We start from the raw sequence: 16,281 nt of genomic DNA on the forward strand, positions 1-16,281 counted from the left end.
CTGATTCACTTGTTAAAAAAAAAAAAAAGAGGAATGCCATAAACTATGGCATATGGAATATCTATGAAATTCTTACTTGGGGCAAGGATGTCTAGAGAAAGGCATATGTAGAAAAAAGAAGGGGGATAGAAAGGTAGAGAGGTCTCTTGAATTTCCTTCTCTTTGAGGGTCTTGCTTTTAAGGACCTAACTGCAAGATCTCAAAAAGATCAAGTGCTAAATCTTGCTGTGTGGAAAATGTGGCTAGAAGTAGTCCTCTCTTAAATAACCCAAGAGCCCAGGCTAGTCATTCCCTAATTTTCCAAATAAAGCAAGGTGACAATGCAGGCACTGAGCTGCAGGTCAGGAACAGAGCTGCCAGTTCTCAGCTGTATCCCCAGCTGCAGAAGCAACCTGCTCCCTCCTTCTGTGCTCTCATGCTACAAATGAAGCCAGAGCCCTGCCCTGCCACATAGATGGGGGAGTTATGCCTCTGGACTTTTGAGGGCCTAAAGGAAGGTGTTCAACAATGTCTGAGTGTTGAAAGCAAAACACACGGCACACAACAGCTCTTCTTCATCTAAATGGCTTGGTTTTCTTCTTCTTGACTTAAATTTATTTGTGTGGCTTGGGATCTATATTTCTCTTTCTTTTTGACACTCTTTTCTTTTTTGGAGGGAGGGAATAACAAGGGATTGAACCCAGGGGCACTTTACCACTAAGCTAAATTCTTAGCCCTTTTTATTTTTTTATTTTGAGACAGGGTCTTGCTAAATTGCCCAGGCTAACCTCAAGCTTGTGATCCTCCTGCCTCAGCCTCCTGAGTCACTGGGTTTAGAGGTGTGTACCACCATGCTAGACCCTTTTTCTTCAGATGTGTATTCAACTAAAATGGAGAGACCCAAGGCCAGCTTATATGTCATATGCTACATTCAGAAATCTGGTCCCTAGCCAGGAGTGGTGGTGTATGCCTGTAATCCCAGCAACTCAGGACTCTGAGGCAGCAGGATCAAGTTTGAGGTCAGCCTCAGCAATTTAGTGAGAGTCTAAGCAACTTAGTGAGACCCTGTCTGAAAATAAAAAATGAAAAGGGTTAAGGATATGACCGAGTGGTAAAATACCCTTGGGTTCAATCCCTCGTGTCAAAACAAAAAGAAAAACCTGGTCCCTAGTCAGAAAAAAAAAAAAAAAAAAAATCTTTGTGAATACATGAAGGGTTGTTGGCTCAGCACTAGCTAGAAAGATCCAAGTAGAGAATGTTCTGACAAGGCAGTATTTGAACAATCACCAAGGAAGTGGCTCTGCATAGGAGCCCATAAAAATGGTCATGCTTAGCTGGGCGTGGTGGCGCACACCTGTAATCCCAATGGTTTGAGAGATTAGAGACAGAGGCAGGAGGAGCTAGAGTTCAAAGCCAGCCTCAGCAATATAGCGAGGCGCTAAGCAACTCAGAGAGACCCTGTCTCAAAATAAAATACAAAATAGGGCTGGGGATGTAACTCAGTGGCCAAGTGCTCCTAAATTCAATCCCTGGTACCCTCAACCTCCCAAAAAATTACCTTACAAAAGAAAGTCATGTTTAAATCTGTTATTTAAATATAATATATTTTTCAGAGCATTTCCATATTGTATTTGATCTTCCCTATAGCTCAGTGAAGTAGATATCTCTATTTTTCAATACCAAAAATAAGGGCCAAGGAGATGAAATTCAAAATTCAAAATGTGAGTACATAGCACAGACAAGATCTGGGCCCAGGCCAGGGAAATTAATATAATCCCTTGATAGGTTGATGTTTATGGAACATCTTATTTCAAAACAGTTGACAATATCTATGGGGAAAGAAGTGAAGTAGGATTCTACTCCTCACCACTTATGCTGACACTAAGAACTAAGAAGAAGTTAGTCAAGCAAAACTGACCACTTTTAACAAATTCCATTTCTAACTTGGTCTATTTTTAGTATTGCTAAGACTTAGCCATATAGCTGTTCACCACTTTCACTGTTGTGTTATTCCTCTAATTAGTGAGACCCTGGGTAACTTAGAATTAATAAGTTGAGACACATCCCCAGCCATTTTTTTTTTTTTTTTGATAGGGTCTCATACTCCCATACCCAAAGCATAAGGAAGTACTAAACTACTTATTCAACTTCTTTTAACCCACCATTTCCCAATTATGGCTGTCTAAGAAACTTTTGATGCCTAACATCTGCTAATCTTTGGGAAAGAAAATGCTATTTTAAGTGAAACATATGGTATAACACAAAGATCATAGCCTCAGGAGCCTGACAGAGGCAGAATTTGAATTCAGGTCTATCACTTGCCCTTCGAACCAAGGTAAGTCATTCTTATCTCTTGGTGGTCAGCTTTCTCAGCAGCAGTATAATTCCCATCTTGCAGGCTTGTTGTAACTATAAAATGATATAAAATATATCAAGACGATAGCTGCCTGCTATATAACAGGTATTCAATATGTGTTATTCTATTCTTCTCCTTCTATTGCTGTTTACTTTTGATGACTTGCCATTCAATAAACAAAATGGCACAGAAAATGGAAGAAACAGAATCCTAAGTGGAGCTTCATCAATAGTTGATTTATTTTGTTTTAAATTTTTTTTTTAGTTGTAGATGGACACAATACCTTTATTTACTTATACGTGGTGCTGAGGATCAAACCCAGTGCCTCACACGTGCAAGGCAAGTACTCTACCACTAAGTCACAGCCCTAGTCCCTGATTTATTTTGCTTCTTACAGTTATCTCTGGAAACCAATTCTAGGATCATTTAATGTCACTGTAACTCTTTGAAATGAGCTTGTCTTTTTTTTTTAAACTTTATTTATTTATTTATTTTTAGTTGTTGATAGGCCTTTATTTATTTATTTATGGTGCTAAGAATCGAACCTCATGTCTTGCACATGCCAGGCAAGTGTGCCACCACTGAGCCACAATTCCAGCCCCCATGATCTTGTCTTTAAAACAATCTTAAAATACTGGTTACTACCTGCCACGTACTTCACACAAGTGAGAAAGATACAAGAGAAAATTGGAGCAGCAATTTGAGCAAGAAGTCTAAACCATGAACTCTGGAATGACAACTCCCCATGTGTTTAGAGTTTATGATGCTACGTCAGTCTTTAAGTATCCTATTCTCAACTTCTAGCCTCTGCACATACTCTTGCTCTCAATAAAATCAATGTCACCTGTTACCAGAAAACTCAGTGGGTTGCTTTCAGACCCAAACTTCTTATTCTGGCCTATGATTCTTCACATGATCTGACCTCTGCCCACCTCTCTGATCTCTTCCCTTACCACTCTCCCTGCCATTTTCTCATTGCTGTCTCAATTCAACATAGAGGTGTCACTTAAATGTTGTCTCTTCAAGCCAGGTGTGGTGGCACATGCTTGTAATCCCAGCAGCTAGGGAGACTGAGGCAGGAGGATTGCAAGTTCAAAGCCAGCCTCAGCAATTTAGCAAGCACTAAACAGCTCAGCAAAACCCTACCTCTAGATATTAAAAAAAGGGGGATGGTGAGGATGTGGCTCTGTGGTAAAGTGCCCCTGGGTTCAATCCTTGGTACCAAAAAAAAGTTGTCTCTTCAGAGAAGACTGTCAGGCAAAGTAGACTCCTAATTATTTTCCTTGCTTTACTTTCTTCATGGTAGCCATCACTGCAGTTTGTTTATCTATTTCCAATCTTCTCCATTAGAATGCCAAGCTTCACAAGAAAGGAACCTTGTCTGTCTTGACACATATTTATTTATTTATTTATTATTTTTAATATTTATTTTTTTTAGTTTTCAGCGGACACAACATCTTTGTAAGTGGTGTTGAGGATTGAACCCGGGCCACACGCATGCCAGGCGAGCGTGCTACCGCTTGAGCCACATCCCCATCCCTGTCTTGACACATATTTAAAAAACAAAAATCATTCAATCAAAGTTTGAAATGAGGAGGTTTTCTGCCTATAATCCCAGCAACTCAGGAGGCCGAGGCAGAAGGATCAAAATTTGAGGTCAGCTATGACAATTTAGTGAGACCATGTCTCAAATTAAAAAATAAAAAGTGGGGCTGGTGATATGGCTCAAGCGGTAGTGCGCTCGCCTGGCATGCACGGGGCGCTGGGTTCGATCCTCAGCACCACATAAAAATAAAATAAAGATGTTGTGCCACCGAAAACTAAAAAATAAATATTAAAAAATTCTCTCTCTCTCTTAAAAAAAAAAAGAGTTGGAGATGTAGCTCAGTGGCAAAGCTCCCTCGGGTCCAATCCCTGTACCAAAAAGTAAATAACTGCCTTTGGAAAAACTACAAATAATTCACTGTTACTACCTATGTCCTTCCATGTCAGGGACACTTAGAAAATATACTGTCTCACTAGGCTTCACATTAAGATGTGCTCTTTTTGAGGAAACAAACAAACCAAGTCAAAGGCAAGTCAAAGCTTTCATCAAAGAGAAATTCCCAGTCACCATCATCATTTTTCATTTAACCTGGGGCTGGCTACCTCAACACATTCACTAAACTATTGATGTGCTTAGTTAGCAACTTGACAAATATTTCTACTATCCTGGAGTACAGAAAACTATTCAAAAGTGTCAGTTTTAGAAAATAAAATTCTTGGGCTGGGGTGTAGCCCAGGGCTAGAGTACTTGCCTGGCATGTATGAGGCCCTAAGTGCAATCCACAGCACCACAAAGAAAGAGAGGGAGGGAAAAAGAAGGAAGGTAGAAAAATTCTTTAGGTAATTGGGATTACAGTTCATGGGCAATTGGGAATTGCATGAAATCATCTACGCTAGTGATTGCTGTGGTTCCTCTGCCTCACTGACCCCAACTCACTAGAAACAATCCTAAAATGGAGGCTTTCTACTTTGTGAATATTCTTTAGGTCTGAAGTTAGACAGCCTAACTTTCACTTATGAAAGCAAACAAACTAAGAAACAAAGGCAAGATGGGTGTGGTGGCACACACCTGTAATCCTAGCAACTCAGGTGGCTGAGACAGGAGGACTAAATCTAAGGCTTACCTTAGCAATTTTGCAAGAACGTGTCTCAAAATAAAAAAATAAAAAGGGATGGTGATATAACTAAGTGACAAAGTACCCTTGTGTTCAATTCCCATTACCCTCCCCTTAAAAAAAAAAAAAAAAAAAAGAAAAAGAAAGGCAGTTCTTTGTTTTTGTACCAGAATTGAACCTAGGAATGCTTAACCACTGAACTACATCCACACTTCTCTTTACTTTTTATGTTGAAACAGGGTCTCTCCTGCTTCAGCCACCTGAGTCACTAGGATCATAGTGCCAGTACACCCAGCACAAAAGCAATATTATGAAAGATGTCTGGTCTGATATTGACACAAGAAAGGGAAGTTAGTTCATTATACTATTTGAGACTTAAAAAAGGTCTAAATCAATAAAAAGAATGAAATATTTAGCCTATTGTGTTTAAATGCAGCATGCATAGTTTTATTAGTATGATGTATAATCTCAAACTGTTCAGGCAAATAAACCAATACTATTAAGATCTTATTAGTTTCCTATACCATGAAAAACATTTTATTCATTTCCAAGTATTTGAAAAATATATAAAGTCAGATGTGGTGGCCCACATCTATAATCCTAGTTATTCTGGAGGCTGAGAAAGAATGATCACAAGTTGGAAACCAGCCTAGCAACTTAGCATACCCTATCTCAAAATAAAAAAGGTTTGGGGATGTAGCTCAGTGGTAAAGTACCCCAGGTTCAAACCCCAGTACTGTAAAAAAAAGGAAAATACATAAACTATTGACATCTAGAAATGATCATACAATGATAACTTTGTTTAAACAGTTTAAAACAAAATACAATAAAGCATACAAAGACAATACTCATGAAATGCTTCCAAATGAACACATTCAACTTTCCATAGGTTTCACCCAGGATAGCTTTTGGCATAACACTGACAGATCTGAATATATAAAAATTATATACAACTGGCATGGTACTCTGGAAAAAAAAATCATCCTACAAGGGAACTTTTTGGATCTCCTGAATGGAAAGTATTTGGATCTGGTAGAGAAGTGCTCCTGACAGCCTCCATGAGCACAGTCAAAGCTTTAATCAGAGAAATTCCAAGTCACCACCATCATTCTTCATTCACCCTTGGGGCTACCTGCAAAAGGTACAAGAGTCTGTAATCCTTACTGAGTTAGAACTCTACTTAGACTGTTTCTTAAAGACACTGACTCACATTTTCCAACGCATCCTGGTACACTGCACTCATCTGGTACTATTTACTTAGGTAAAATAAACCAGAAGAGGAGGAAGCAGAGCAAATCTTGCAGTTTTTGCCAATAGAAAAAGCAAATTATTAGTTTTGAAATTTTTAATTTCGGCTTTATTATTTAAGGTAGGAGACTTGAAGTCCTGACTTATAATCTAGACAGAGATTTATATTATTTTCAAAGACTGTAATCTATTATTAATAGACTAAGATTGGAGAATTTAGCGTCACCAGCCAGAATTCAGACTGGAGAAACTTATTTTGGGGGCGGTGGGGGGTGGACAATTAGGAGGGTGGTTAGGAAGAGAACTTAATACCAGAAGAGAAAAAAAGTGTCTGAGACATTTTCACTCTTCGAACTGTACATCAAAGTCCTTCCAGGGTGAAACCTGAATCCCCACAAGTAAAAGAATTATACTACAAATAAAGCTCAAAGATAGAGAGGCAGAAACTTAACATAATAAGCCAACAAAACACACAAACTTTCACAATAAGTCATCTTCATGCAACAGCCATGGTGCAAGAGCCTAGAAAATCACTTACTTTTCTCCGAGTGTCACCCGGAGGCTGCTCTGGAGTAAAGAAATTGATTGTTGGCATTTTGTTGTTTAGCAAAAGACACACCCACATTCAGAACAGCATTACTGCACTTAGGACTACATTTATTAATAGAATCCACTTAAGAGTCATTACAGCAAAACTGCCTACAGCGCTACAAACACACAGAGTGAAAATGCTACAGCTAGACAGGATTTTAAACACGAATCTTCCACTCTTCAAAACTTGGCAAGGCTACTACTCTATGGGTATTCTTTACTGGGTATGACTCAATTGCCACAGTTCTGTCATACATTTACTTGTCATCAGCACACAATGACTCTTTGAATTGGCTGGTTTCAGTCTTATACTAAACTAAAAAGTTATTTTCTTTTGGTTTCTTTCTTTCTTCTTCTTCTTCTTTTGTTTTTTTTTTTCCTTTTCATGGTATTGAGAATCAAACCCAGGGTGTAGCACATGTTAGACAATTGCTCTACCACTATATCTGCACTCTAAAAATTAATTTTAAAGTCAGAGATGGTTGGCTATTTCCTAGGAAGTATAGGGTCTAGAAAACAATGTTTGTTTTCAAAGTAAAAAGCCCTTTAATACAGTAGCACATGTATGAGGGGTAATTTCTGATTTTGATTCTACAAAGTTAGATATATTCTCTTTTCAATGCAAATAAAGCAAGGGCTTTTTATCACTCTGCTATTCAGTGAAAGTGAACAAATTACAGGACAACTGAAATAATTTTCTGCTTTTCTTTTTTTAAATTTTTTAATATTTATTTTTTAGTTTTCGGTGGACACAACATCTTTATTTTATTTTTATGTGGTGCTGAGGATCGAACCCAGCGCCCCGCACATTCCAGGCAAGCGCCCTACCGCTTGAGCCACATCCCCAGCCCAATTTTCTGCTTTACAATTAGACAAATTCTGTACGTGCTTTTGATTTTTCCCATTTCATACAAGTGAAAAAAAAAATCATTCAAGTGGGAGCTAGGATGACAGCTTAGTGGTAGAGGGCTTGCCTAGCATGCATGATCTCCTGGGTTCGATCACCAGCTTGGGGAAAACAATCATTAAAGATTTTGAACTACAAAGTACTCAGGTAATATACAATGCCATTATCTTAAATTATACAGTTTTAAATATCTTAAACAAAATCAGAGGAATAAGTCTAGTCACCAAGAAAAATGCTTCTCATAAGATATATTAGAGCATCTAACTATATTACTAGACATTGCATTAGATATCAGTTTTCTGGTATACAGACAACAGAAAGAGTTGCTTTAAGTCAGAGTGTCCAAGGTAAAAAGCCAGGTGAATGGATTAAAATAAATCTAATTCAACCTTCCAGAGTAGAAGGCAAATTTGAGATTGTATGAGACTTGGTAATACAGAATTCATCAGGCTATAAGAAAAACCTTTTCCTATTCCTTAGATCAGAAACTAAGGCATAGTCAAAAGACAGCAAGAGCTCCAATACTCAAGACACTAAATACCAAACTCATTCATTTAAGTCACTATACTAGAATATTGTAACTAATTCACTGTAAATTACACTTGCAAACTGATTTTCATTAATGTCAACGTTAACTTTTATTTATTTTTATTTTGGGGGGGGATGTGCTGGGTATTGAACCCAGGGGGTGCTCTACCACTAAGCTATTTTCCTCAGCCCCTTTTTATTTTTTACTTTGAGACAGGGTGTCACTAAATTGCTGAGGCTGGCCTTGAACTTGAGATCCATCTGCCTCAGCCTCCGCAATTCACTGGTATTACAGGTAAGCACCACAACATCTGGCCTAATGTTTACTTTTATTTTTATTTATTTATTTTTAATACTTTTTTAGTTGTAGATGGACACAATATCTTTATTTTATTTGTTTATTTTTATGTGGTGCCGGGGACTGAACCCAGTGCTTCACGCATTCTGGGCCAAAACCCCGGCCCCCAATGTTTACTTTTAAACAATTTTATAACCATTAATTATTGGAAGAAAATGAGAATCGGACCAGAATGTACTGTTTTTTTTTCCATTAATCTTTCCTTTACTGTGTAGCTAATTTCTACTCTTTGTAACTCACACAAAAAAAGAACTTATCATCTTCTAAATTCTCATTTGTCTGAAACAACACTTTGACAAAGTTCACAAATAATACTATTTCAGAATTTCTTTGAGATGCCTTATGAAAAATTAATAGGTACCACCTAGTAACAAACAAGTTTCAATTTCCAATTATTTAGCCTATTTGGGGGTAATGTGAACCAATGCACTCAATCTGATAACCTGTTTCTTTTGCTATTAGAACCTAAGAGACTATCTTGATATTCACACATAAAAAAAGGAGCTCTACTACTATTATTTTTATAGAAAGCAATTTTTTTTGCCCTAAATTAAAATCATCATTGCACAGAAGGCTCACTTAGCACAAATGGCCAAAGAATAATGCCTCAGTCTATTAAACCTCAAAGTTGCAAATGTACTTTACTTCTGAAATCTACATTTAGGATAGTTGATATTTTTGCCCTGATAGATTTTCTCTAATACTCTTAAGTCTCATAATTTCTACCACAAAAAAAATGCCTCAACTAAATGGATCAGTAAAACCAGAACTTTTATGTTATTGCTACCTTTGTTGTGAACCATCATTTTATTTTTAGAATCTTCAATGGTATAGAATTTTAAACATTTTTTTTCCTTTAAGAATAAGTACTTCAGGGGCTGGGGATATAGCTCAGTTGGCAGAGTGCTTGCCTTGTATGCACAAGGCCCTGGGTTCAATCCCCAACACCATAAATAAATAAATAAATAAAGTGTACTTCAATAGGACAAACACTTAGGAAAAAACTTATCTGCCTTTAAGTAAATACTGTACTGGCTTTCTAACAATCAAGACAGGTCAAGGACAATTGTCAGACTAGACCTCAAATCTTTGGGAAGTAATACACTCAAAAAGGAGCCAAATAAATCTAACACTTGCACTAAGAATTGCTAATTTATATATAAACTGATCTAATCAATTAAAGAATAGTGATGTTTATCCTGAAGTGATGGCTAAGTGTCATACCGTACTTACCTCCAAATAGTTCCAAATCTCTTAAGCCCTCAACAATGAACTTTTCCGAGACCCACCGCTAAAGAGGAAAACCCCAAAGAGAATTAGTATTTCTTCCAAGCCAGAACAAATTAGCTATCAGCCTTTAGAAAGACAAACAAAACCACAACTACAACAACAACAACAAGCACCACCAGAATCATTCAGTATAGTTAGGATACATTTCTATAGAAGTTTTGAAAGAATCTTGAAATCAGCTAAAAACAATAGACTAATTCCTTTCTCAATTCCTCTTTACCTAATATTAGGTAAAAGGTCAACTAATCCTAAAATCTGAGAGATGATAAATATATATTACTACTAATGAAATATGCCTTTGTCTTTCCTATATGTAAAAACTACATTTTCTTCCATCTTATTCATTCTATAACTATCTATTTACAGATGACTTGAATCATTAATGCCAATCTGAAAAGTGTTACTGGAATCAAACATAGAAAACAAAAATGAAACAATAGCTCTTCACAAGCCTCCATTAGTTTGCAAAGGAAACACAGTAAGTTGCATATTCTTTTATCCACTGGGGTTTCTGAAGACATCCAAGCTTACATTGTCTACCATTTTCCCAAGGACCAAACTAGCAGGATCACTCTATGGTTTGCTTAACTGGCCCACTTCAAGTGAGTATTAGATTTCCATCATACTGATCAGTGATTTCACTTGGTTAAAATGGAGAAGTAGTTCGTATTTAAAAGCAATGGAATTAAAGATTGTATTTCACTTAAAGACTAGTGTTAAAGTTTGGCATGGAAGCATTCTTTCCGCTGAGCAGAGTTTAGGCTAAGGAGAGAGATACTTTTTCTTCTTAATTAACACCAATGTTTAGTTTTTACAAAAATAAATTATTCTTATATACATAAACATAAAATAAAAAGAGCTAGACTTGGTGGTACACCTCTATAATACCAGTGACTCTGGAAGCTGAGGCAGGATCACAAGTTTGAGGTCAGCCTCAGTAATTTACTAAGACCCTGTCTCAAAGTAAAAAATAAAAAGGGTTTGGGGAATGTAGAGTACCCCTGGGTTCAATTCCCATTACTGGAAAAAAAAAAGATTAACTAACATTAACCCATTAAAAAAAAAACAGGAAAAGATTGATTGTTAACAGTATCTACATTGGAAAATAGTATCTACTTTAAGTCATTTAGCTTATAAGTGATATTTATTCATAAATATGACACTATCTTCCTTCTTTTTTTGGTACCAGGGGTTAAACTCAGGGACACTCAACCACTAAGCCACATCCCCAGCCCTATTTTGTATTTTATTTAGAGACAGGGTCTCACTGAGTTGCTTAGTTCTTGGATTTGCCAAGGCTGGCTTTGAACTCACTATCCTCCTGCCTCAACCTCCTGAGCCACTGGGATTATAGGTGTGTGCCACTACATCCAGCTCACACTTTCTTATTTTTTTCCCATTAGACAGGCTGGCAGTACATACTGTGTCTCTTGCCTGCAAGTTCTTCTCTCAGGAGTAAAGATTGCAACATCTACCTTACTTCCTACATTCCTCACTTCTGCATGATTCTGAGCATCACACAAAAAACCCACCTATGACATCTGCCAAAACACTTTACTTTTTAAACAAGAAAACTAGTAAAGTCAGAAAAATGGAAACACTCACCCTAATTCTCTCTGGTTTACTTACAAGAAAAGACATGAGTTCTTAATATGTAGTTCTATTTTCAAAAACTTAAACCTAAAAGGAAAACAGAAATAGGTTGAGTTAGTCAAATATCCTTTCATAGAAATATCTTTTGAGGGGCTGGGATTGTGGCTCAGCGATAAAGCACTCACTTAGCATGTGCAAGGCCCTGGGTTCGATCCTCAACACCACATAAAAAATAAAATAAAGATTAAAAAAAAAAAAGAAGAAATATCTTTTGATTAACAAAAACTTACACTAGATCTATAAGTTGCTAGCTTCTAAGTATTTGTTTAGAGAAATTTTGAGTGACAATAAACTTGGATATACTTTGGTCAAGTACATCTTGAAACTCTAAAATTTCTTTTCTTTTCTTCTTCTTTTTTTTAATACTGAGGACTGAACACAGGGGTACTTTACCAATGAGCTACATTCCCAGTCCTTTTTATTTTTTATTTTGAGATAGGATTTTGCTAAGTTGCTGAGGCTGGCCTAGAACTTGCAATCCTCTGCCTCAGACTCCCAAATCACTGGGATTATAGTCCTACGCCATCATGCCTGGCTGAAATTCTGCAGTTGCTATGAGAAAAGAGAAGCCGGTTATTATTTGGTTTTCTCTAATTTTTAAATTTCTCTTGACCCAATCTCTCACTTACCTGTTTCCAGAAGGAATTACCTTCAATTCTTTTGGCTATTTTCTTTTTATCACCTCCTTAAATAATGTCTATATGACTATGACTTATCCGTCTTAGACATTAACCTACTAATTTCTTATCATGGTAGATGAAAACTAAGTTCTATTCACCTTCCTCAACCTTACTGACTGCCCTCAATCTCCCAACATCGTTCTAATATAATTTTTTATTAAATTAACAATTCATAGTCAAAAGTTTCCAAGAAGTTTTACTCTTTCTTGAATGTATCTTCTCCCCACTATCCCATCTTATTTGATCTGTCAGTCATAGTTTAAAAATTTATATCCAGAAGGGCTAAAAACATAATGCACCATGACCAAGTAGGGTTTATCTCAGGAAAGAAAGACTGATTTAACATTCAAAATGAATAAATGAACTAGGCACAGGGGCTATGCCTGTTAATTCCAGTGGCTCAGAAGGCTGAGACAGGTCAGCCTCAGTAACTTAGTGAAAACCTGTCTCAAAATTTAAAAAAGGGCTGGGGATGTAGCTCAGTGGTAGAACACCCCTGGATTTGATCCCCAAAACAACAACAATAAAAAAAAAAAACCCAAGAATTAATATATAAAAAAGTGGGTTTTTTAGTTGCTGATAAAGAAAGAATAATTTTAAGGAATCAAAAAAATAATTAGGCAGTGCAGTAACGCATACCTATAATCCCAGTAATTTGGGGGGCTGAGGCAGGAGAATTGCAAGTTCAAGGCCAGCCTGGGCAACTTAGTGAGCCCCTGTCTTAAAAATAATTAAATTAAATTAAATCTTAAAAGGTCGGGGATGTTGGCCTGGGGTTATGGCTCAATGGAAGAGCACTTGCCTAGCACTGTAAGGCCCTGGGTTTGATTCTCAGCACCGCATATAAATAAATAAAATAAAGGTCTATTGACAACTAAAAAAATAAAATAAAATGGGGGAGGTGGGGATGTAGTTCAGTGGTAGAATGCCCTGAGTTCAAGCCCCAGTACTGCCAAAAATAAATAAATAAAATAGTAATTTAATTTTACCTTATTAACTAAGTAAATGAGAAAAAAATACAATCATCTCAATAGATGAAGAAAAAGCATCTGACAAAATTCAACAACAATTCACAATTTTAAAAAAATTTCATTTCAAGCCTGGCATCATGGTACATACCTCTCATTCCAGCTACTTGGGAGGCTAAGGCAGAAGAACCATAAGTTCAAGAGACCTTCTCTCAAAATAAGATAAAGAAAGAGCTGGGGGTGCAGCTCAGTGGTAAAACACTTGCCTACCATGTGTGAGGCCCTGGGTACAAGGCCCAATACTGTAAATAAATAAATAGATAGATAGATAGCAGGATCAATACACTTGACCTTGAATGGCAAGGTTAAAACAATGGAACTATAGTGAAGAATACCACTTGGCTCTTTAGTGAACAATGCTTAAAAAATTGTAATAATTCATTATTAGCTTTCAAGTTTTAGAATGGAACGACAAAGCATGATGCTTAATTATAGTTATAGAACAGAATTGGAATGTCTTTGAGTTTGATAATATGAAGGGAAAGGTTTGGTTGACAGAGATGTGAGATAAAAGGGGAAGAGAGTAAGAAGAATGACTAGCGAAGCTAACATACTTCTTTCCAAGGAGACACTGCTTTTATTAGCTCATTGTACCATTATCTTTAAAACTGCATGCATGTGTTTTCTTTGATACAGTTACTAAATATATATATATATATATATATATATATANTATATATATATATATATATATATATATATACACACACACACACACACATACCTGAGATGGCTGAGAGAAGCTCTACCTAAGGACTAAGAGTATACGTTACATAAATGTTAAAGGACTTTCCTAGTTCATTTTTACAAATAAACTTTGTATAACATTAAAATCATTATGCTGAGCCAGGCATGATGTGTACAACTATAGTCCCAGCATCAGATGGCAAATTCAAGGCCATCTTGAGCAATCTAGAGACACTGTCTCAAAATTTTAAAAACGGTGGGGGATGTAACTCAGTAAAAGAGCAGTCCTGGGATCAATCTCTAGTGCAAACACATGCACGCGCACACATGTTAGTTAACACCATAAAACATGAGCAAAGCAATATTCCTAGTGAACAGATACAGAAATAGCTTCCTTTCTTTAGCAATATTACTACTGGACAGACACAGAAACAGTTCTGTTTGTTCTGCAGTGCTGGAGATTGAATACAAGGCCTCACACATGCTAGGCAAGCACTTTACCATTAAGCTATACCCATCCCAGAAATAACTTCATTACTTAAAAGCAGATTTAAATGATATTTAAAAGATTCTACTGGTATTCAAGGCTATGAATATCCTGAAGAAAAGTGAAAAGGAGGCCTGTCTTGACCAGCATGACTAAATCCTATATACTTTCCACAAGCTGTCTCTAAGTATTAGCACTAGAATAATGTGATATTTACATTAAGAGCACTAATAGAAAGAATAACTATTATGGAGAAGCTTGTACACTTAGACTGGGTGTGGCATCTCTAGCTAATCTTAAAGACACAGAGTGTATGCTGAGGACGGGACTTAAAGGATAACCACACAGTTTCATCATCCTTAAATGTGTACATCCTCTGACAGGGCCCTGGTACCTGGCCTTAGCAACACAAAAAGATATGACATGACACATTCCTGGAAAGTAAGGAGCTTATAAATTAGTGGTAGAAACAAATAGCAGGACAGGGAAGTGTATAAGTAGAAATTAGCAATGGGTAATTTCTTATAGAGTTCAGCAAAGAGGAAGAATGCTATCAACTGTAGTGAACCTGGAACGTCAAACAGGACTTCAAAAAAGTGGGAATTCTGCTACACATGCCTGTCATTCCATCTACTACGAGGCTGAGTCAAGAGGACCCCTAATTCAGGGCCAGCCTGAGCAACTTAGTAAAACTGTTTCAAAAATAAAATTTAAAAAAGCTGGGCATGGTGGCACATGCCTGTAATCCCAGTGGCTTGGGAAGTTGAGGCAAGAGGATGGTAAGTTCAAAGCCAGCCTCAACAAAATAGAGGCATTAAGCCACTTAGTGAGACTCTGTCTCTAAATAAAATACAAAATACACTGAGGATGTGGCTCAGTGGTCGAGTGCCCCTGAGTTATCCCCAATAATAAATAAAATAAAAAGGCCTGGGGATGTAGCTTAGTGGTAAAGCACTCCCACGTTCAATCCCCAGTACTGGAAAGGAAAAGAGAATGAATAAACACGGGAATTCCAAGCCAGAACTAGCATAAGCTCCTGATTTATTTAATGCTTATGTTGTCCTGTCTACAGGTGTGCGTCTTCCAGTTTCTACAATAGTGCCTGCCATACTGCAAACACCTTGCATGTATTCTCCAATTAACGTGAGGGCAGTTACAGAAGCAGAATTCCACATATATGAGGACAATCTATAGGCCTTCAATGCATGCTGGAGTATGGATTTTATTCAGCAGGCAGTAGGAAGCCACTGTAGGTTTTGAACAGAAAGATGACAAACACACAACAGTGGTATAAAACAGTGTCTCTCAAACTTTACTGTGTATGCAAAACATATGGGGGTTTTACTAAAATGCAAATTTTGTTTCAGAATGAGGCCTGCCAGTTCTAACCTGCTCCCAGGTGGTAGTAATGCTGATATGTGGATCATCACATTAACTAATATTTGAGAAATCTTGTTTCAAAAAACATTCTAAAGAATGTTCTGCACAAGAATGGGGAAGGGGAGAGGTAAAAATAACTCAGAGAAGCCAGTGTGGTGGTACAACACTGTAATCCCAGTGACTCTAGAGGGAGAGGCAGGAAGACTGTAAATTCAAAACCAGCCTGGGGGGCTGGGATGTGGCTCAAGCAGTAGCGCACTCTCCTGGCATGCGTGCGGCCCGGGTTCCATCCTCAGCACCACATACAAACAAAGATGTTGTGTCCGCCGAAAACTAAAAAATAAATATTAAAATTCTTAAAAAAAAACAGCCTGGGCAAACTCAGCAAAACCCTAAGCAACTTAGCGAGACCCTGTCTCAAAAAAAAAAAGGGGGGGGGGGGGGAGGGC

General features: G+C 37.2%; 1 protein-coding gene across 10 annotated transcripts in view; it reads right to left on the reverse strand.

The window, feature by feature from the left end:
• The window catches only part of Strada (STE20 related adaptor alpha), a 32,963-nt gene that overhangs the window by 12,182 nt on the left and 4,500 nt on the right, over window positions 1-16,281 (reverse strand). For 2 of the 10 annotated variants that reach the window (XM_015504796.2, XM_048798143.1), the window contains exons 2-4: window positions 11,523-11,597; window positions 9,861-9,918; window positions 6,782-6,810 (exon numbers count right to left, since the gene is read on the reverse strand). The exons of 1 other annotated variant lie outside the window; for it this stretch is intronic. In XM_015504796.2, the coding sequence (XP_015360282.1) occupies window positions 6,782-6,810; window positions 9,861-9,918; window positions 11,523-11,558 (123 nt within the window). In that variant the 5' untranslated portion in view covers window positions 11,559-11,597. Of the gene's footprint in view, window positions 1-6,781; window positions 6,811-9,860; window positions 9,919-11,522; window positions 11,598-14,002; window positions 14,022-16,281 lie in introns of those variants that run through there. 7 more of the 10 variants (XM_015504798.2, XM_048798146.1, XM_015504797.2 and 4 more) reach the window with 5 other exon arrangements.

Source organism: Marmota marmota, unplaced genomic scaffold (assembly GCF_001458135.2).
Source record: "Marmota marmota marmota unplaced genomic scaffold, marMar, whole genome shotgun sequence".
In the NCBI taxonomy this organism is placed as follows: domain Eukaryota; kingdom Metazoa; phylum Chordata; class Mammalia; order Rodentia; family Sciuridae; genus Marmota; species Marmota marmota.